This window comes from Camelina sativa, chromosome 4 (genome assembly GCF_000633955.1).
Source record: "Camelina sativa cultivar DH55 chromosome 4, Cs, whole genome shotgun sequence".
Taxonomy (NCBI): Eukaryota; Viridiplantae; Streptophyta; class Magnoliopsida; order Brassicales; family Brassicaceae; genus Camelina; species Camelina sativa.
The window spans coordinates 11,385,086-11,407,893 of NC_025688.1; the positions used below are offsets into that span (position 1 = coordinate 11,385,086).

Consider the following 22,808-nt stretch of genomic DNA (forward strand, 5'->3'; position numbering starts at 1 on the left):
AACCTGTGGATTTTGTGAAGATTGTGAAGATTCTGCTATTTCACTGAGTAGTTCCTGCCCTGACTCACTTGATAAGTAAAAGTCAACCATATTTTCCCAACCAGATATACTCTCTGAAATAGCGTTATTCGTGTCTACGTGGTGCTTGTCAGGTAATATACTTGGCTGTGGTGACTTTTGAATTGTAGCTCCTTGAAATTCGGTATTCTTCCTAAGTCGGCAAATAACTAGACCATCCTATATAACACTTGAGATATTCAATAACCATAACAATATCCTATTTTTGTAACACCTTGTGTTACAATATACCATTACGTGGCCAATAAAAACATCAAGAATCAGAAAATAGTTTACCAGTGATACTCCAATCATGCAGTACTCATGCATAATCCATTCGGTCCGTCCGCCTTTTGGCGCACGACCAATGTGGAATACAAGCGTTCTCTTTGTTCCAATCACCTCAGAACCTGACTTCACATTACGTTCTTTTCCTGTGGCTTTCCAATATCCCATCTTGGTTGCTCTTCTGTTCTGTGAACCGTGGGGATACTTCTTACCACGAGCACAGAAGAAGAACCATTCGCTGTCAGATTTTACAATGGACTTGTCTGCGAAAAAACATTTCGAAAATCTTGTTATATTTTCAAGAAGAGAAAATAAAAGGACGATGAAACATAAACTTTTCTCCGACAATGAACATGAAGATTTCGTTGAACAAAGCCAACAAGTACCTCAATTTTCATAGGCCTGAACTTGTTTATGCCAATATAAAATTTCATTCCATGTCAATACTTACAAATGAAAGCAGTTCGTAGCGGTTCAACCCACAAAAGAGATAACTACAAGTACGAGCAAATCAGGGGCAGACATCAAGCATACGTTGAAACACAAAGGTATTTTCATACGTAGATGCATTTAACTAATGTTATAATATTAATTATACTTAAACAAGCTACCAACACAAGCCAAGCTATCACATCTTCAAACCAATCCAACGTTTTCCTTAGTTGGTGTTCCAACAAATCAGTCACCAAAAAATAAAATATTATACCAAACAATGTAACCTCAGTTTCAAGAGGAGAAAGAAGTTCATATTTATAAAAAATTACATCCTTAACTCTTTTTAACTTCTGCTCTGATACACTGATTTCCGCAAAACTTGTAGAAACTAACCACATGACTAGAGATTCAACCGAATATATGGACATAGACACATGGGTATAATAAGTAACCTTCACAGTCCAGGAAACTTGTACAATCATATACAAAATTCCCAAGAAAAAAAGTACTATTAAAGAGGATGAAACCTATCAAACATGTCACCTAAACGGCTAAACTTCAAAAGTTGACTTACCACTTTAAGTTCACATGGAATTCGAGATTCAACGGAAATTCACATGAAAAATTCTACAATTAATACTAAATTTGTAACCCGAGATCCCCTTTTAAGCAAACCTAGGCTACTGGTCGTATTTTATAACGAAATTCCCAAGATCCGAAAATAGTAAGGTCCACTCTTTGTTTTTTTTTTTCTTCCGACAAGAATATATATAACCTAAGCATTCCTAGTATACCGAACTTGAGGAAAATAAAATTACAGAAGACGAAGATTAACTTTGTAAGAAGAAGGGTAAAGAAAACGAACCAGGTAAATCCCAAGGTTCGAAGTTGTAAATGTCAACCTCAGGTATAATCTCAACAGACCTCTCCAAACCATCCATCTTCCTCTTCAAGTAATAAGAAATAAGCTCGATGTCCGTCGGCGAGAATTTGAAGCCAGGGAACATCGTTGTCACCGCCGGCTCAACCGGTGCAGCTGCCATATAAGAAAAAGATAAGGGAAGAAAGAGATCAAAACTCTTTTCCCTTTGGCTTCTGAGAAACTGAGGAGTCACAAAGAGAAAAAAAAAAAGAAAAAAAAATGTCTCGGGAATGGGAACAAGACTCGTGAAGAAGACAATACAATATTACTACAGAAAAAGAAGGCGACGATCGAGTGCTTTGCTCACTCACTTAGACTTACACCTGCGTTTCAGTTTTTCTCTTTTTTCCACAGGTGTTGCTCTGTTACTGAAATATTTACGTATGACTGCCACGGCACCACTCTTGCTCAAATTTAAATTTATTAATAGGTTACTACTACTTACTAAAGTTACTACGGTGTGATTGTTGTAGACTTGTAGCTGTAGAGTTTTACTCTGGGAATTTTTATGGTAACTCTGTTATTGTAGTTTTTGTTGGTGTAGAATTTGTTTTGTAGATGAACCGGTTAAATTATCATATTATTTATTATAATTAAAATAAAGTTTTATTTCTGGATATACTATAAGTTGAATTCTTAAAAACAAGTATAAATTGTTCAATCTATAAAATATTCAAGCTTTAGTTATATTATTCTTTAAAAATAATATCTATTGAATTAAAAAATTTACTGAGTAACGGATCAAAATTTGAATATTTAAATTCAATTTCATATTTTTTGTTGAATTTAATAGTTTTATATTATAATAAACTTTAAATAATTTATTTTGAAATCTTTTTAAAATATTGAAAATTGATATAAAAGTTAGAAACTATAAATACTCTAAATCGATTTGTTATAGCAATGAAAATAATATGTCACTATAATATAAAAGAATTTCAAGAAACCAAGTATATTAAAACAAAAAGTATAACAATATATTAAATTACTTATAATATAATAACTCGCTTATTAAAAAAACCAAATTTACAAAATTATTTATTATAATGACATTTAAGTCATGATGTAGAATATACATTGTTGAAATAACTTCACATACATAAACTAATACAACATATTAAAATTTTATTTTAAAATATAAAATATAAAAAAATTTGTATAAAATAAAATTTAACCAGTGTTATAGCACGAGTACTTATCTAGAATCATTAACAATATAAAACTTACAAAATATGTATCTTTTTCAAGTTATTATATTTAGCATATGATTTTATTGCATAATGTTTTATCCAAAAGAACTTTTTAAAACAATCTCATAAATTATATTATATTTTATATAAAAATTATAATATAAATAAAATGAATTTTAATCGTACTAGACTTAATCTAATTAAATATATTTGCAGTAATTTTTTTTTTTTGTATTAATAGTTTAGATCATAAACATAACAGTCATAGTTATTATCGACATTAGCTTTCAGTTTGTTGACTTAATACTTGGAGGATTGTTATGATCTCACTATCAAATATTTGGTCGGTGTTTTCTCTTCGTTATCGCTACTTCTTTGTTTTAGTTTTATCCAGACGACAAAAAAAAAACATAACAGTCATAAATTGTGATACCTTTTACCAAACTTAATAATAGTTTAGATAATGTCATCATCTTCGAATTGTTGGTAAATTTGAACTCGCGAGACGTATTAGCCATTAAGAGACGTTACATAGTCATTTAACGTTGTTGTTTGCCAAAAAAAAAAAAAATTATTTAAGGTTGTTAAGATTTAACCCAACATATTTAATATATACTGTATACATTGACGTGGTTTGGTGGAAATCCCGTATATAATAAAATGGAAGTCACAACATTGTTTTGTAGACTATATAATTTTAATAAATTGGTTACAAAAAGGTTATACATTAATTGATATCCCCTTTATAATAAAACGGAACTTACGGAAGTAAACAATATTGTTTTGTAGAGTATATAATTTTAATAAGTTGGTTATAAATAGGTTATAGATTAATTGGTTATAAGTTAAATAGTGGTTGTAATCTTAATTTATTTCGGAAGATTTTATTACTAGAGCACATTGTTTCCAAAAATCTTAAAGAGAATATTCTAAAGAATCATTTTATATTATCTAAGTTACCATATTAATTTCTTTTATTAAATTATTCATCAAAGAAAATCCTTTAATATCTAACTTAACATATTAATTTGTTAATTATCATTATACTTCAACTCTCATTTTTATATATGAGTCTATTTGGTGAAACAAATAAATTATTATATTATTTATTATAATTAAAAAATAGTTTTATTTTCGGATATACCATAAGTTGAATTTTGAAAAACAAATATAAATTGTACAATCTATAAAATATTCAAGATTTAGTAATATATTTTTTAAATAATATCTATTGAATTAAAAAATTTACTGAGTAACAAGTCAAAATTTGAATATTTAAATTCAATTTCATATTTTTTTTTGTTAAATTATATAATTTTATATTATATAATAAACGTTAAATAATTTATTTTGAAATAATTTTAAAATATTGCAACTTGATATAAAAGTTAGAAACTATAAACACTCTAAATTGATTTGTTATAGCTATGTCAATAATATGTCACTATAATATGAAAGAATTTCAAGAAACTAAGTATATTAAAAAAAAAGTATAACAATATATTAAATTACTCATAATATAACAACTCGCTTTTAAAAAACCTAATTTACAAAATTATGTTTTATAATGACATTCAAGTCATGATGTAGGATATACATTATTGAAATAACTTCACATACATAAACTAATACAACATATTAAAATTTGATTTTAAAATATAAAATATACAAAATTTTGTATAAAATAAAATTTAACCAGTGTTATAGCACGGGTACTTATCTAGAATCATTAACAATATAAAAGTTACAATATATGTGTCTTTTTTCAAGCTATCATATTTAGCATATGATTTTATTGCATAATGTTTTATCCAAAAAACTTTTAAAAACAATCACATAAATAATATTTTATATAAAAATTACAATATAAATAAAATAAATTTCAACCCGTGCTCTAGCACGGGTCTTAATCTAGTTGATTGATATTAATTTGTTACAAGTTATGTGGTAGGTGTAACTTGTGTAACAGTTCATTTTCGGAAGATAATGATATTGATATTGATATTAATTTGTTACAATTTCATCTCTTTGTAATCTTTCTCATCGATTTCTTAAAGAGAATATTATTAATTCTCTTTTTACTCACACCAAAATATATACTCCAAAGATTTAATTGCTATCAGGTTATTTCCAAAACGAAAAAACAGAATATTACAAATTAATTGTAAACAAATATAAAAATACTGGTAAGCATAAAAAATGAATAAAATCTAAAAAAAATAATAACAATTTTTTTGTAGACTATATAATTTTTATAAATTAGTTACAAAATAGGTTATACATTAAATATATGTTGGTTAAAAAAAAGGTTATAAGATTAATTGGTCAGTGGGCTACATGAATACAGTAAAAAAAATATCCCTAAGAATCCTCTTAAAGAAAATATTCCAATGATTTATACAATTTTCAAAATAAAATCTTTATTATTCCATGTATTGTTACAAAATAAAATCCTTATTATTAGGCATAAAAATATACCTATTAGGCATAAAAAAAAATAAAATCTTGGCAATTTATCACATTTAATTGTGATTTCCGAGATCTTATTGTGCAATGAAAATAAAATTTTAGCTAAGCACGAGTCATATTAAAAAAAACTTTCACTAAACATGTTCAAAATTAAAATAAAAACAAACAACAAACATAACCATTTCTCATACATAAAATGACAAAATTAACAATATAAAACTTACAAAATATGTATTTTTCAAGCCATCATATTTAGCATATGATTTTATTGAATAATGTTTTATTCAAAAAAACTTTAAAAAATAATCATATAAATAATATATTATTCTAAAATTATAATATAAATAAAAAGAGTTTCAACCCGTGCTCTAACACGGGTCCTAATCTAGTATTTAATAAAGCGGGTTCGAATCCACCGAGTAACATTTCCATGGTGGAAGAGAAGGACTAGCGTGTTCTCAGTTGTCAGAGGAGAAGACTAACATCTGTTAACGGCTTGTTAAGTTGCGCATCCACCAATAATTCGAAAATAAGGTAGTTTTATTGGATAAAGAAAAAAAAGTTAAAAAAAGCACAGAGTCGAAAAGGTTTAGAATATTTTTTTCATCTAGAGAGTTTCACCTCTGGTAAAAAAGTTGGAATATACCGTGAAAATCTTTGTTTTTGCCAAATTTGATAAGATTTTTCTGTTTGTATCACAATATTCTCTGAATCTTTGAAGACCACGATACAAGTTTAACCTAGTTCATCACTTTACAACACGCTGCCAACCTTAGTTCATCATTTCTTCTATCGAAAATCTAAGATTCATCAATTGTGACGGAGAATTGATACGAATAGAATACATGTTGGATAAAGCCTTGCAAGAGATATCGTTAGAAGACAATACACCGATTGTCTTGCAAAACCTGCCTCAATTAGCTCGTGTGTAAGGAATGAACGCATCATTGTAAGGAAGCTGCTCTATCCAGAAAATCAGAAGTTGTCAAGTTTGATTCATGAAATGCCGCGTATGTGGCGTGTTTACAATCATACAAGGGGTATTGCTCTACCTAATGAGAGGTTTCAATTCATTTTTGATTTCGAAACAGATCTTTCTACGATGTTACCAATTTGGATCCGCTTAAGCAACATATCGGTGAACCATAATACGGAGGACGCCATCAAGGAGATTGTAGCACACATTGGTCGAGTTACTCATGTGGCTTTTGACTCCTTAAAATCGTAGAGCAAGGGCTATGTCAAGGTACATATTTTGTTTGATATGAGCAGGCCGTTGAAGAATTATAGAGAGCTCCAGCTCCCTTCAGGTGAGATTTTCGCCATTAGAATTGAGTATGAGAGGATCAGGCGAAGATAACAGCGTTGTTCTTAATTCAAACTCAATCGTGAAAGGATCAGACCGAGATAGTGGTAACTCCTGCAATGACTGAAACGCATCCTTGAACTACTGAACAACCTGAATACCTCCAATCGAAGACTGTCCCACCAATTCCTACATAAGAATAGTAACCAAATAGGCCTCCCGACTCTTCTCGATCATCTTCCCTGCCAGCATGACCGAGACAACGAGACTCCCTGAAGTCGGTCTCACTACGTGGAATACCAAATTCCCTTGTGGCCGCTCAAATACCACTCTACCCCAATGACAATAAGGATACACTTCATACATATCCCACCGATCCATACCAAGAATGAAACCATACAACTCCACGAGACTGATAATCAAATCTCCTGGCATCGACTCCCTTGCAATATGAATATCCACAGCTCTCACCCATCTAAGAACCCTTAGTAACTTGCCTCCCGTAACCTTAACGGCTCCAAACCACTCACCATGATCTCCTCATATATTGGCACACTCCATGGTAATGAAGCAATGAGTTACTTCAAAATCAAATAAGACGTGGGACTTAAGCCCGCCTAACCAATAAGGTATCTACACCAACAACATTGTCCATCTACAATGAACTCCAAAGCCCTGGGTATTCGGGTACTCGGGTCAGGTTCCGGGAGGAACCGTTCGGGTTTGAGTTTTCGGGTAGAGGAGTTTAAGACCCATTTGGCTAAATGTAAAAATTTGGTTCGGTTTTGGTTCGGGTCCTTTCGGGTTCGGGTTGGATTGGGTACGGATTTTCAGAACCGCTAAAAACCCAATTATTTCCGGATACATAAAAAACCGAAATTTTACCCGAATAGCCAAAAATGTTCGGGTAAATTCTCGAGTTTTTGGATAAAAACCCGAATTTTTGGGTAAATACCCAGAATTTTGGGTAAAATTTTGAAATTTCGGGTATTCGGATCCTAAATTATTAATATCTATTTTTACTTTGGGTATTTTCGGATTCTGTTTCGGTTCGGGTTCGGGTTTTCGGGTAGAGGAATTTAAGACCCAATAGGGTAAATCCAAGATTCGGGGTTCGGATTTGGGTCCAATTTTTCGGTTTGGTTCCGGTTTTTCTGCCCAGGGCAAACTCCAACCACAAACGCCGCAACAATTGTTTTTAAACGCCCAAAGGCTTCTCATTAACTCACACATGGGTCTGCTTGCCTTCCACGACTTAGTCCCTCATACACACAAAAACCATTTTCCTTTGTCTCAAAAACCTTCGAGGCTTAAGCTTCCTGTACTTCCCCTAGCTGCAACACCGCTTCAATAGAGATGTGCATCAACCTCCAAAAACTGAACTGCAACAATTTCCAGCATCTGACTGGAACATCCAGCCGAACGCAGAGATCTTTTCCATTTGCATCCACCACTCATCCACGATATAAACCCACATTGATCATCTGCTCCATTATCCTGAGGTAGGATGGCAGCTCCTCAGCATCCGCAGCGGCTGCACTCCCACCATAGGCGGCACAACTTGGCCTGCACTGGTACCGCCTTTGGTCACCGCTCTAACAGCAACATCAACAGGTCCACCAAGCGATCATATCCATACTGGGCTCCACCTACTCCAACCCCACACCTAGGTTATCAGCACTTCCAAAAATCACACCAGCTAACCCCTTAGGTCTCTCCTAATACGCTTACGACCCTTTGACGTGCCTCCTCGTGGAACTCTGGCCACACTCTCACTAGCCTCAAAAATCCGCCGAACCCCGACCACGACCACAGTCACACCAACATTCACAACCAACAACTCCAACACCTCGAACCACTGCACTACTAAGAACAAAAGCTAGTAAACAAACCAAACCACACACGAAAGCATACAACATTGAAGGCTCGAAGAAAATGTTCTAGGCCCCCATGCCACACATAATTAACTAATTCACACAATTAATCCAATAATGCAATCTAAACATCAACAACGCAAGCACATAAACCCGTACATAGAACTGTAAGGGTTCTGATACAAAACTGAAACACACCGACCCATTTATTTTTTAATATAGTAATTACCTAGTGTTTTCATACTCACTAACAAGCTAACAACATTCAATTCAAATAGCGGAAATAACCAACATTAAACCAACAATTATCCAACCATAAACTATTGTCCAATAAATGTTTACAAATCATAAACCAACAATTCTGAAACAAACAACATGAACCAAGGCACTAGCAACCTAGGCAATAGTCTAATGAGATCAACCTAGGCAATGAACAACCTAACAGAAGCTAGACATCAACCAATCAAGCTACTAGAACATCCTCCTCTTCATTGCCTTGATTCCACTATCATACTTTGTCTTTACCTGTACTGCAACACAAAAGAGATGCATAAGTATTTCCGGAAACTCTTAGTAAGTCGATCCTCCCATCTACTAGGCTATATACATACACAATAAGAATCTCAATGCAATAAACAACAATCATAACCAAACCAGGAATCAAACAAGACATGTTAGCCGTTTGCTGAACACTGACACAGATCTCCAGTGTCGACCGACATGGACCTCCATTGTCGACTGATATAGACCTCCAGTGTCGACTGACACCCTCCTCGGTCCTTCGCAAAACATCACAAGTTGGTGTCGACTGATATCCTCCTAGTGTGGATCAACACTAATGCCATATCGTTGATTCCAAAAGCCACCATCAACCAGAACTCGGCTTCCAAAGCCAAAAAATCGTTCAGGGAATATCAAAGCAGCCAAAACAAGGCAATAGGAAACACGAAAAACACACAAACAAGCAAGGAGTCAATCCACCAAACCATAGAACACAGAAGCAGAGAGATCTCGTGCTTAGATAAGCCATGGTCATATACTCACTTTTGATTTGATTGAAATTAACGAAGAACAGCAAGATCCAAGCCCTCTAACAACCTCCGAGTGTCACCCCATGCTCAGATCTCCTTTCCAACGCTAAAAACACATCAAAACAGGCACAAAAATCTTCTTCTTCGTTCACTGAACGATTTCTCAAGGAATTATGTTTCTCTCTTCTCTCTGGAACAAAAAATGGCCAAAAATGCATCTGGAGCATCAACTTCAACCTTAAATACGAGCCTTAGGGGTTGTCCAGTTAAATCTTGTCAAACCAGAAAAAATATAATTAATCTGAGCACCAACCGATTAGTGGTGTCCACCGACATTCTTTCTTGTTGTTGATTGATATCCAAATCAAAAATTTGGTTTACGGGTGTTACAGGCACTGTCCACTGAGTGTTTATTTTCTTCATCTAGATTTCACACCACCAAAGAAAGTTACATGGAAAAACTCTACATGATCATAGAAATTGTTATAAGCAACCAATCCTAGCTTAACACATGTTATTTTTTTTTACTTTATGTATCTGAATGATCTGTTGAACTCTTCTTGTTGCTATAAAACTTAAAACATCATGTTTCACACACTAATAATGATCCTAACTAATGAAAAACTTCAAGAAATTTTTATTCATTGAACCAATAAGTATTATAAAAAAAAAACAACTCTATAATCAAAAAACATATGAAATAAATTAGCAGTTTAACTAGCCACCATTAATCTTAGAGACAACAACTTGAATAATAGATAATAGTTTGACAACATTTGTGTTATAGACAGTGACTGGAGACTTTTGAATCGGTCCATTCTTCCATTCTTCTTCGCACTCGCGCATAAAGTTTGCACCTTGCATTGCAGAAACTTGAGCACCTGCTGCAAACACGTCTTCATGTGCATGTTCCCAAGATCTTTGGAAAAGTTTAGATGCTAGATGGTAACTCGCAAGACAAAAATTTATTCGTTCAGTTCCAATCGGACCATCAAACTTCTGGCGGACTTTGTTGATTTGTCTGGCTGCATTGGTCACTTGGTCTTGGCATTTAGAAATCTGATAATAAATCTCAGTAAGAAATAAAAACACTTTTATTTTTAGAAAAGGAATAAAGCAGATTCTCTCATCTCTCAATTTTCATGCGTATGGCGTGTTCCCTATACATTTAATTATATATACTAGATTTTGGTTCCAAATTTATTCTATACTTTTATATAGAATTTTATACTTTTATATAGTATAGAATTATAAAAAATAAAACACACTAGATATAGTTAATATTGTTTTAACACTATTTTCTACCTATAAACTTTGTGTGTTTTAGATATATCGCTATAGAAATCTCTACATAATAATTAAAGGAATTACAAACTAATTATTTAACGTTACCGCAATCACAAGAACGTCATAAAAGCCATTTGCGTCTAGTATACGTGTGTCTGTTCCAATGTATTTCAAGCAGAAATTTACATCTTTTGTCTCTTTACAAAGTGCGTACATGTCTTTGATAAGCATTGCATTTGTAGTTGTAAACACTAAGAACACGAATAATGACAACGACAAAGGAGAAGTTATGTGTTTGATGAGCATTGTGGCCACATAGAGAATTAAGAAGATACAAATATGTTTGATATTTTCTCTTTTGTATGTTTCAAACATTTTATTTATAATAATGACATTGAAAGCTTAAAAACGGTGCATAATAAATTACGAAAATTTATTGCTTTAAATTGAAGAACATTAAACTTGTAATAAAAATCTTAATGGCAGTACATGTTTTGAATAACGGATCACCACAATTTTGAAACGTATTTGAAATTCATAAAAGATCTTGGCTTGCAGCAACCTTGTGAGATGCGAATATTCACTGCTAAATGAATTTCCATTAGAGCTAGAATAAATTTAGCAGCAACCTTGGTAAACCGCGGGCGAGTTTTTTAAAACTATTTAAAAAAAATTTCAAGTTATGTTTATTTGTTAATTATGTTTGTTTTATATAGTGTTTAAGATTGTATAAATGTATTTTGATTGTTAGTTTTAAAACTTAACCCGCGGTATATTACAGAATAAATTATTTTTTACTTAACCATAATTTAATTAACTTAATTAAATATGTTTAATATTTTATTATTGATAGTGATGACACAATAATGAACTTATGATTCAACCGTTTAGTAACAGTTAATGATAATTTTAATTTTCTATTAATATTAAGTATTAACCATGTATATAATATTTTTTAAAATAAGTGTAAATATTTATAATATTTTGAACTTTTTGAAATTTAAAATTTATTATATTTAGAATAACTAACTGTTCATCTAAAAAAGCGAGACAAAGAACCAAATAAAATCGATTATAAAATTATAAATTTTGTTGCTTGTTAAGTTAAACTCGCTTCTAATTTAGATTTATATTCATTTTGTTCTCATTTATGATATGATATGACTTTAATTTTTCAGATTTATATTCATTTTTGTTCTCATTCAGATGTGAGAGGTTAAACACAATTTTTATTATTTACTTGAGTACGACATGCTCGTTTTTTCAAAATTCAAATAACAACAAATGCAGGAAAAAAATATTGTTACATTAATGTTAGATATGTTTCAATGCAACATCAGAAAAGAGCAAACAAATATGATAGAAGAGTCATAATTTAAAATTTTAACAAAGTCTTTTAAATATCTAAACTATTAATTATTAAAAGTTATATGAAAAACTATATTTTGTAATGAAAAATAAATCATGTTTGGTTATATTTTAATTAGTAGATAATTAACTGTAAAGACTGTTTAGATACATGTATATAAGTATTGTTCATATTTCGTTATCTTAAAAAAGCTGCCTTACCATATCTGATTAGGTTCTTTTATGGGTGGTGATTAGATTTAGGCAATGTTCTAATATGTCGTGGAATATATGGAGAATATGTCATTAATTTGTTTATTACTTTAACGACCCAACCAAGAAAATTTTCCATATCCATTGTTAGTATCAAAGATTTACTTTTGATATATTAATTATTGTTAGCATTTTTTAATTTTTTTTATAATAAATAATAATGATATTGATTGTAAATACCTTCAAACTTCAAGACTATTTTGACAAAACTGCTACAAAAATATTTATGTAGATCTGTTCACCTTAGCAAGCAGCAAAAAAGCTGACAATATGCTACAGCAGAAACCCGGGAATAGCTACAGCGGGTGGGGTCATAAGGGATGAATTTGGTGAATGATGTGGTGGGTTTGCTGTGAATGTGGGGCGGTATTCGGCACTAATCGTTGAGTTATTGAAAGTCTATTATGGGTTATATTATGTTTGGGAGCGACGGATCACGAGATTGGAGTTGGTAGTGAATTCAGAGTTGGTGTGGCATCTGTTGTCGTTGCTAGTATGTCTTTGCCATGACTTCTTTTCATGTTTTATCTACGGCTCCGACGGATGTTTATTCGATCATTCGAGAGGATTTAGCTGGACATGCGCATCCAGAACGTGTTCTTTTGTAATTGTTTTTAGTTTAATTAATAAATAGCTGAGAGAGTTTTCTCCCAATTTCTTGAAAAATAGGCGCTGATAAGTGATAATATAATATTTGGATATATTAGCATAAAAGGCTTTTTCTCGAAGCCCGAATCAAATAAGAAGCCCACAAAATCATGGATTAGTCTTAACACTACTACTACATTCCCGTTCTCATTAGCGTTTTCTTAATTTCAGCTTTTAGTCAACAACCATTGAGTTTTCTAATTATCGACAGGAATTACGAATTTTAATAACAAAAAAAAGACATAGCATTATTTAATTATCTCTATGTTTTAAATAGCTTGATGTTTTGAGATTTTTTATTGTTCCTAAAACATTAATTTTGTAGATTAAAACACTAAAATAATATTTTTTTTTATTTTATGTTTTTTTTTTCTTGTGGCAGTTTATTATAATTTATATCTTTTCTTTCTACCAAAAAATAAATAGAAATTAATTTATAAATAAAAATTTATCTCTTTCTTAATATGTGTAAAAATGTCAAAACATCAATCTGTTAGAAACATAGGAAGTATTATACAATGTCTTTTGAGCTGTCTCTCTATATTGCAACCACAATAAAGAGAACCATCTCTGCAACATTTCACACAACAAAACCTCTCTCTATATGGAGTTAAATGCCAGGATCAAAACAAACACATTTATGGAGAATAATTACATTTAATAGACAAATTTTCCGGAACAAATAATTACATTCAAGATCAAAATATATGATGCTGTAAATCCTAGAGAGGGACCGATCTAGAGACAATTGATCAATAATACATATCTTCTTTTCATGTATTTGTTCATGAGATATGACTTGTGGTCAACCACTAAAATCATCGAGAATGGGATCCGAGACCTACAGTTTGGCGCTGCTTGTGAGGAAAAAAGTTCTTAGTAACACCTCAGTCGCTCTGTGACCTAAGACTGACGTCCCCATCAAGAAATCATGTTCGATCAAACCCCTGTTGAGGCCCTCGCAGCTCTCAAAACCATCGTCCCTGGACTAGTTACATAGCTCACCTCAGTGAATGGGGAGCTCGCAAATATTAGGGAACGCCCACATAACTTTAAGCGATAATCACACTACTGTTTCAAATTATTTTGAATATTTTGCTGCAGGAAATACACTTAATCAGGAGACTCCGACCAATTCTCGCCACTAACCACTCATCATTTGGAGGAGCACGGAGAGTATTGTTGCCTGACGAGGGAGGTGGGGTAAATCCCGCTGGAGTTAATAAGCTGGGAGAGGTCCGTAGCCCCCGAGGCAATGGTCATGGGCCTCAAGACAAACTTAACCCGAACCCTAGTCCGAGTTTGATAAAGTTGAGATGGAACTGTGGGAGATAATAATGAAGGTTCAACTGGCAACTAGCTCTACTCCCGACCTCGATAGAGTCATTGAGGAGGCTCAACATTCCCCATTCACCTCAAAGATTTCAAGTTTTCGGATAAGGGATCTTCGGAGAGTTGACATGCCTAATTACGACGGAAACAGAAATCTGAACAGCCACTTGGCAGCTTTTCAGATTGCGGCAGGGATCTTAAGCCTCATGAAGATGATGCCGACTACTGTAGGCTCTTCTTGGATAACCTTTCTAGGTCGGTATTCTTGTGGTTCACAAAGTTATACCACGAGTCTATTGAAACAAGCTGACCCGTTTTTTTTAAATAATATAATATATAATTAAGCATCCCATACTACTTAACTACACCAACCAAACCACAATTCAACAGTACACCAACAACAACCAATATGCACAGCGGAAACATACCAACAATACAAAACCCACATATCATTAATACCATATCATTCCTAACCATTCTAACCAGCAACCTAGCATAACTCTATCCAAGGTTTCAACATCAATATCATAACCAACAACACACAAACGAGACCCTAGATCATCCTCCTCCTCATCGCCTTGATTCCACGATCACACTTTGCCTTTACCTGCACCGCAAACACAAATTGAGATGCATGAGTATTTAATAAACACTCAGTGAGGCAATCCTCTCATCTACTGGGCTATACACACAAACAACTGAGATACCAATGTCAAACAAAATCAAGAAACAAGACAAACAAACCAGGAACAAAGTATCGTCTTCACTGGAAGGGAGGTGTCGACCGACACCAGGCAAGTGTCGACCAACACTGGCAATGGTGTCGACCGACACTACCTCACAGTGTCGATCGATGCTGATCCTTGGTATCGACTGACACCCACCCGGTGTCGATTGACACTGACTCTGCAACCGCGATCCGCTCGAAGCCGAGAGTCGAATCTCTCTTCCTATCTCCTCCAATCCACCCAATACTCAAACCCAAAGCCATATGAATCCGTGGGAACCCTACAGCAACCATAAAAATCAAGAAAACACCACAAACAACAACAAACAAGCAAGACAAAGGAAATCTTAGGCTTAGATTAGCCATGGTCATGCACTCACCTCTTTTGCAGAAAGTTCTAACCCAACAACGACGAATCCAACTCTTAGAAGCCTTCTCTTTTGTTCCTAGCACAAGATCTCCACTCCTCAAAGACAGATCTCCCCAAACAAGCCTTGAATCTCCAAAAATCTCCCAAGAACACTCTCTCTTCTCTCTTTTCTCTCTAACCTTTCTCTGTAGCGGCTAAAAGTGACAATCCCGAAACCTTCAGGTCGATTTCTCACTTAAATACCTTGGTTTGGGATCCCACTTAAACCAAACCGTGCCAAAACGACGATTTAGAACAATTTCGTCGAACCAAAAATCATTGGTGTCGACCGACACCACCCTTGGTTTCGATCTGCACCCATCCCCAAAACTCACATTTTGGTTTGCGGATGTTACATCTATTAACAATTTCAATGAGTTATCAACAACTTTCCTCCTACAATACTCGGTAGTAATGGAGCAAAGAAAGTCAAATAGTGATCTTCAGAGCCGAGTTAGGGAACATCACATTCCCTTACGAGTTCACATCACTGATTTCAAGAAGATTCTCACCACGATCCTAGAAATGTTATTTAAAGCATCTGAGTACATGAAGGGGTGTAAGATTATCAGTAGGTGTAGTGTGAGCCAGACAGTGACATTGATAGAGAAATTGCCAGAGGAAGTCTGTTAGTTCAGAAATCACTCCCAGTTCAGGCATATATTCCACATGCCTAAGGAGAAAAACCACATGACTCAAGGCATGTGGATGCTTTTGCTTCACACAGCTCGTACCAATATGGAAAGAGAGTGCTGGTTTGTGGTTAATGGAGTGCCTATCCGGTATGGGTTGAAAGAGCATGCATTGTTGACCGGAATGGACTGCCACGAATACCCGAGTGGGTATGAGGAGTTAGGAAGCTTAAAATTTGTGGAAAGCATGTTTGAGAGATGTGAAAAAATAAAAATTAAAGATGTGGAAAATAAGCTGATGAAGATGATGAAGAAGAGCTGTGTGGAGAGGTAGAAGCTCACTATACTGTATTTCTTATGCAAGGTAGTGAAATCACACTCTAAGGGTGATGGAAACATAGATTCCTTTCTTGTAAGTATTGTTGATGATTTGAACGCTTGTGAGGACTTTCCTTGGGGGCGTTATTCATTTGAAGAGTGTATGAAAGGGATCCAAAATATGATGAGGAACTTGGAAGGGAGGGTCAAACCAAAAGCGCAACCTGCCTTTTCCGGATTCATTGCTCCTCTTAAGGTGTGTATTGTTTCTGAATTTGTATGTTTCTGAAATTACAACTAAAATCTTGTAACTGTATGTGGAGATTTTGGCGTTTGAATGTATTCCACAACTAGGTAGGAAATTTCGAGTTGCTGTACCCGCAGAGGAGGACTACCTACGGATGTGTAAATACAAATTCACTGAAAGTTCAATGAAGGGGTTTCCTTTAGAGGAAATATGTGAAGAGCTTGGAGATAGCAAGGTTAGATATTATGAAGTTAGATGGTTTTATAATTATTTATTATAAATTTCTTTTGAAGACATATAGTGTGTCTATATGTATTCACAGATTATTACCAGCATCTTGGAACCAGAGTTTGGTGAAAGTCTTTGTTGCATCGTATTGTAGATTACACTCTCGTATTGTAGGCTTAACTGTTGATGAACTCCCGGATAATGGTGAAGAATGTCCTGAAACTGGAGATGAAGTCGATGAGAATGTAGCTGGGATTTTTGCATATATTAGGTCACTAAAGGAAACAATGACTGAGGGCTTTGAGAACATGGTGGAGAAGGTTAATGACCTCAATGTGAGAGTGGAGGCTCTTGAGCTATATGTGTCAGTGGAGCTGGAGAAAGGAGATGATGATGGGATACAGTTTGGAACACCAATAGATTTTGGACCGACAGAATATACTCCGAATAATCAGCCAACGACTTTGGTTGTATATAGTGGTTGTATATACTCTTGAGCTATATAGTGGAATCCGCGACAAAAATCCTCAGAATAATGAGGACACTAGTGAGTATTTTTGAGTTGGATAATTTAATTTAAATTTTTGATTGGGAGTTATTGATTTAAATATTGTCATCAATATGAAGGTGACAATGGGGAGAAGAGCGAGAATGAAAACAATGAAGAGATAGAGGTTGAGGATGAGGTCCAGGAGGAGGAGCCGGAGAAGCTGAAGCAGAGGAAGACGAGGAAGGATAAGAAGGTTAGTGGAGTAATAATAGAAACTGGGAAGAAGCGTATAAGACAACCATTGAGGCACATTAGGACACCCTTCGCAGCAGTGGAGCCGAATCGAAAAAAAAAGTGAAGATTTCGTTTTTGTTTGTGTTGTTAGTTGTTTACGAGTTGTAAGTTGTAAGCGTTTACGTTGTTTCGATGGTTGTTTGGAAGAATTGTAATGATACAACAATATTTACCTCTTCGAGCGGTACAACTAAGTGTTATATTGGTACAAGTATGGTACAAGTATGCATAGTTATGTTACATCTATGTTTAGTTATGGAAATTATAGTTTAGTTTTTGGGAACAATTATGTGTTCAATTGGTACAAGCAAGTGTTAAATTGATTGTTTCAGGCAAGGTGTGAAGAAGATAATGAATCCTTGAAGCAAGTTTGGGAAAGTGGTCACAAGTCTTACCATAATTTAGAAATTACAAGAGAAAGACGGAAAACAAGTAGGAGAAAGTACAACCAAATAGGCTTCCTTGCAAGAACATAAAATATACTACTACCACTTCCTAAGTAGCTCCCTAAGCCTGCCAATCTCACAATCGGCGTGAGTTAAACGCGTGTTAAGTTCCTCAATTTTGTCACGCATAATACGCATAGTCTCCCTAATTGACTCCAACATAGGACTTTGGTAAGCGTGATGAATAGAATCTGTCTGCCTACCAATTTTGATATCTAGGTGTATAAGCTCCTCATCAACTGCATCATCCCACCACTTCGAGTAGTGTTCCTTACCATCCTATGTTATCCAGATATTTCATGGAACAAATACATGAAGTGAATAAAACTAAATATTTATATTGGCAATGGACAATAAATTCTCACCTCGCTCTTTGGACATTTGTATATATTTTCTCCCTTGATTTACGCCCCAGTCTGAAACTTCCAGTTTCATGCGTTCACCACACCAGCATGTAGTAGGAACACCGAAATCACCGTCCGCTCTAGCGCCCCCACTTTCAATACTTGGTTGTTTAAGAACTTTGAGTGTAACTTATTGGCATGACGATAGCAACATGAAACAAATCATTTAATCTTATATCAAGAAGATATCAAGTCATCCAGAAGTTATTATTAGATTTACCTTAGTTGACGAGATCTTTTAACTAGGTCACCGCTCTCGTAACTTTTATCTCTCTTTTTATCCCAATACGAGTAAACCCTAGATATGAGTTGTACTTATAAATATAAGTAAGATGGTAAAAGGAGATAATGTATGCAGACGAGGCCCAATTATATCTATAAACCCGACCATTCACACTATGTACGCTTTGTGGGACTCAATCAAATTATATCTCCATTCACACTGCCTTATGTGGACCCATATATCGTAGGAAGATATACATAGTTGTATGTAGTTGTTCAGTTGTACTTAGATATATGTAGTTATATTTTCCATGATTATTTGAACCATTCAGTTGGCTACTAATAAAAATTATTTGTTAGTAGTTGGCCACACGATTAACACTATTTAATGGTGTTTTCTAATATTTCTATCAAAGTATTTTTTTTAAAAACATATTTTCCACCTATGGGACTTCATAATGAGTGATATCTTATTAAGTATCCCTTACACAAGAAGGAGTGTTAGATGTGAAAACAAATAAATGGTGCTTTAATTAATAACTTGCTGTTATACTAAGTGAAAATTTATTTTCCCTGATCATTGGACAGTTAATTAAAGGCGAGAGCCTTTTTATTGTAATTTTAAAATTTCACTACTTAAAATAAAAGACTTATCAAGTGTACCTGTTGTACCTTTGATAACCATTTTCAGGTGGCAATTGTACTAGCAGTATCAATTACCATTAATTAATTTGTACTTATGCAAATTATTAGACAGTCAAAAAGCATAAACTTTTAGAATTAACAATTGTGATTATACATTTGGATGTTGAGTGGATAAATGACTGAAAGTACAAAACATGCAAATATAAGTAAGCTTATAAGTATTTGATCGAGTGTGTGTTAATGAACAATGCGTAGTTTTTCTTTTGCGTACGTAAGGAAGTATTATGTAATTTCTAATCTTTGCAGGTTTACACTCTTACTACACCTTATTATATAGTGGGTGCACACAATATATTAAGGAATAAATAAAAATTCAACTATAGCACAGTCGGATGTTTACTATATTTAATTTCAACACAACGCCACGTGTTTCTTATTATATTAATAAATTAAGAGTAATTAAAGGACTTTATAGAGTGACAACAATACAAAGAGAATTGAGACCGAGGGAAGGAAGAAATACACAATAGGTTGTTCAACGTAGTTTAAATATTAGAAATAAACACAACACTGGGAAATGCAAACACATAAACTACTCATCTTCTTCTATTCTCTCACGCTGATTGAAGTAGTCCAAACTCAGTTTGAAATCTTGTATCTCTAGAAACAACGGATCAAACTACACTTTTGAAACACCTACTTGGCTGAGCTTCTTCATTCCTCCTTTGCCTACATAATCAAATAGAAACACCAATTTCCGTTTAATGTAAGGTCTTTCTAGTAGAAAGTCTTTATCTTCTTTAAAACGTTAATGTAATTTTTACCTCCATTCTTAAACTTCGCCCTGCAAAAACGCAACACCGCAACAATTGTTTTGCCTGCTATGACTACCCAAAATTTATGGGTAAAGCGGCTTAATTATAAGCTACACATTGCAAGTGATAACCCCTACATACGAAGACATATATTGTATTAGCCCGTGATTAATAATAATTAAATAAATTTAATAATCGGAATAATGGCTAACTCTAGATTCCTCAAAGAAAAGCGTTTTATCCGGGATTTCTCGGCAAAACGTGGAGAAACGGGATCATCAACGTAAATCATTGGTTCAACGTTGGTAACTTTCCCCACCTATCTAGCAGGTTATGTGATTAGAATGATTAAACCAAGAAGATTTAAATCAAAGGGTATAACATCATCATAAACGTTATCTAAGGAACAGTTTTTGGTGAAAGCAGACCATCCATCATAAATCTTGTCGAAGTTCTAGTAGTCGTTGAAGTGATTGTTCGACAATCAACCAATGTTTTCAACAATGGTGTAAGCAGTGAATTTGATCCGGTAGTTGGTGTCGATGACCTTCACAGCGGATGTGTCGTTTTCAACCGCGAACTTCGAGAAGGTTTTCACTCATCGTCCTCAATCCTTCTACGTACACAGAACTGGCCCACAAGGTTCTCACTAATTGTTACCTGCATCTTGTCGGCCTACGGAGTGGGAAAAAAGGTTAATTACGATAAAGTAAATCATGATTATAAAGTAAAACTGAAGATAGTATGATTACGACAATTACTTACGAAAACGTCGGAGACAATCAGTTCAACAGTGGAGACGTTGGCTTCTCTCTTGTTCCATTTCCTGATGATCTTAACGGAGACTTTCCAATCAGAACGCCACGTATGGACATCGGTAAGTCTGTCGAAATGAACCATGGCTTTGTTGCGCTTATGTTTCCAGATGGTGTTTGGTTGTACAAGACGAATGAATATGAAACCGATGAGTTTTTGTCTTCTTTTATAAGCAGTGAACGGAGACCAATGGGTTATCCCTATTGTGTCTTTTCAAACAGTCATAACTACACTCTGTCTGGATACGTGTCATGTAATCACTGATGCGTTTTAACTGCCCATTTAACTACGAAGATACATTGCATGTTGTTAATTATGGATGACTCTACAGTTGATGATTTGACTCCCCGATTAATAGATTCTATTATTCAGGCCAGGCCTACAATAAAGTAAAGGCCCAGACGATTAATAGGCCGAGAAAGGTGAAGTGGAAATTATGTGTCCAACACTCAAAAGTTCAAAATAGTTTACAATAATAATCGAATTCGATCCGTGATGATAAGGTACTTAAAATCCATACACCTTTCAATAAAACTCTGTTTCTAACCGGGTTTCTATGTCAAGGGGGAGTACGCCAAGTTAAACAAAGATTTAAGGAGTCCATCTTCTATTTATGAGGTGTGGACAGACAGTAGAGTTGATATTAAACAATAAGATATTGTGAGACAATTCACGCGTACTCATAGTACCCTGTACTCTATATAATGTGGTTCTGTACTCCAGAACAGGGATTCATGATATCAAAAGGAAATCCACAATTTTATATACACTAAAACGATGTAGTAGTACACAACTACGAGACAATAAGAGAGAGAGTCTACCTGATACACACATCTACGTAAGTAATTGTTATTTACATGAATGCGTAATTACAAAGATGGTATACTTATTTGCTTTTCTACTTAATTGTTAGATGTTTCTCTTGGTATCACAAATTTATCTTCCAATATTACTGTGGATGTTGGAATGGTAGAATTTCGTAGTATATACCCCTTAAAATTATTATAAAAATTGGCAACCCAATCTGCAAATTGCTATTGCGAAGACAAGACACTATAAGGTGGTCTGATTTGACAACTCAGACGTGTCACAATATAGAGTTAAAAAGTCGTATTAACTTTTACGTAGTTGTGAGTTATATGTCATCATTGTATTGCGGTGACTAACAATTATATATAATGTTATTGATATGACGACATTTAAAAACTATTTGGTTGTGTTGTGTAGTCTAAGACGACAAATACGACTAGGTATTAATAAACTATCACAAAGGCGGATAATTTGGTCTACTCCACATCTAACCCCTACACCTTTGTGTTTACATAACACGTTTGTTGTTTTCGTGGTACCACTACTCATCTTAGTGACATTTCAATCTAAAAATCACAACAATATGGCGTCTAAGAGAAAAAAAAAACCCAGATCTACCTGATGAGATATTGGTTAAAATCTTCGGACATCTAGCAGTTGATGGTTTGGCGTACCTTGCACCAATATTGAAGGCGGGTCATCGAGGACTCAAAACAAAATTTAGCCCTGAAATCCTAAAGGATGCTAACATCTTCCACCTCTGTTGGCAGCCTTCATGGTTTCAAGATCACATAACCCAAATGGTGGAGTCCAAGAGGAAGGGATGCATCGGAGTATATTCGAAAG

General features: G+C 34.2%; 2 protein-coding genes and 1 long non-coding RNA gene across 4 annotated transcripts in view; all 3 read right to left on the reverse strand.

Moving 5' to 3' along the window:
- Window positions 1-1,980, reverse strand: part of LOC104783749 (NAC domain-containing protein 60-like) — a 4,403-nt gene extending 2,423 nt beyond the window's left edge. Inside the window, exons 1-3 of the mRNA XM_019244101.1 lie at window positions 1,646-1,980; window positions 355-608; window positions 4-237 (exon numbers count right to left, since the gene is read on the reverse strand). Coding sequence (XP_019099646.1) covers window positions 4-237; window positions 355-608; window positions 1,646-1,823 — 666 coding nt within the window. The 5' untranslated portion in view covers window positions 1,824-1,980. The remainder of the gene's footprint in view (window positions 1-3; window positions 238-354; window positions 609-1,645) is intronic.
- LOC104783750 lies at window positions 10,290-11,234 on the reverse strand. The gene is made up of 2 exons (XM_010508867.2): window positions 10,965-11,234; window positions 10,290-10,631 (listed from the first exon to the last, which is right to left on the reverse strand). The coding sequence occupies exons 1-2, from the start codon at window positions 11,232-11,234 to the stop codon at window positions 10,290-10,292; spliced, it is 612 nt and encodes a 203-aa protein (XP_010507169.2).
- Window positions 20,008-21,272, reverse strand: LOC104780277. Of its 2 annotated transcripts, XR_766680.1 has the most exons (4): window positions 21,102-21,272; window positions 20,549-21,011; window positions 20,346-20,469; window positions 20,008-20,250 (listed from the first exon to the last, which is right to left on the reverse strand). It is a non-coding gene; the product is annotated as an uncharacterized LOC104780277 (long non-coding RNA). The 2 variants fall into 2 exon arrangements; XR_766679.1 differs by having other exon boundaries at window positions 20,346-21,011.

What these genes read in the sequence shown, in the direction of transcription:
- LOC104783750 (XM_010508867.2), bottom strand. Translation starts at nt 11,234, where the DNA reads ATGTTTGAAACATACAAAAGAGAAAATATCAAACATATTTGTATCTTC. An exon ending in ATGACGTTCTTGTGATTGCG is followed by an intron (nt 10,632 to 10,964) that starts GTAACGTTAAAT and finishes ATTTATTATCAG; the next exon opens with ATTTCTAAATGCCAAGACCA.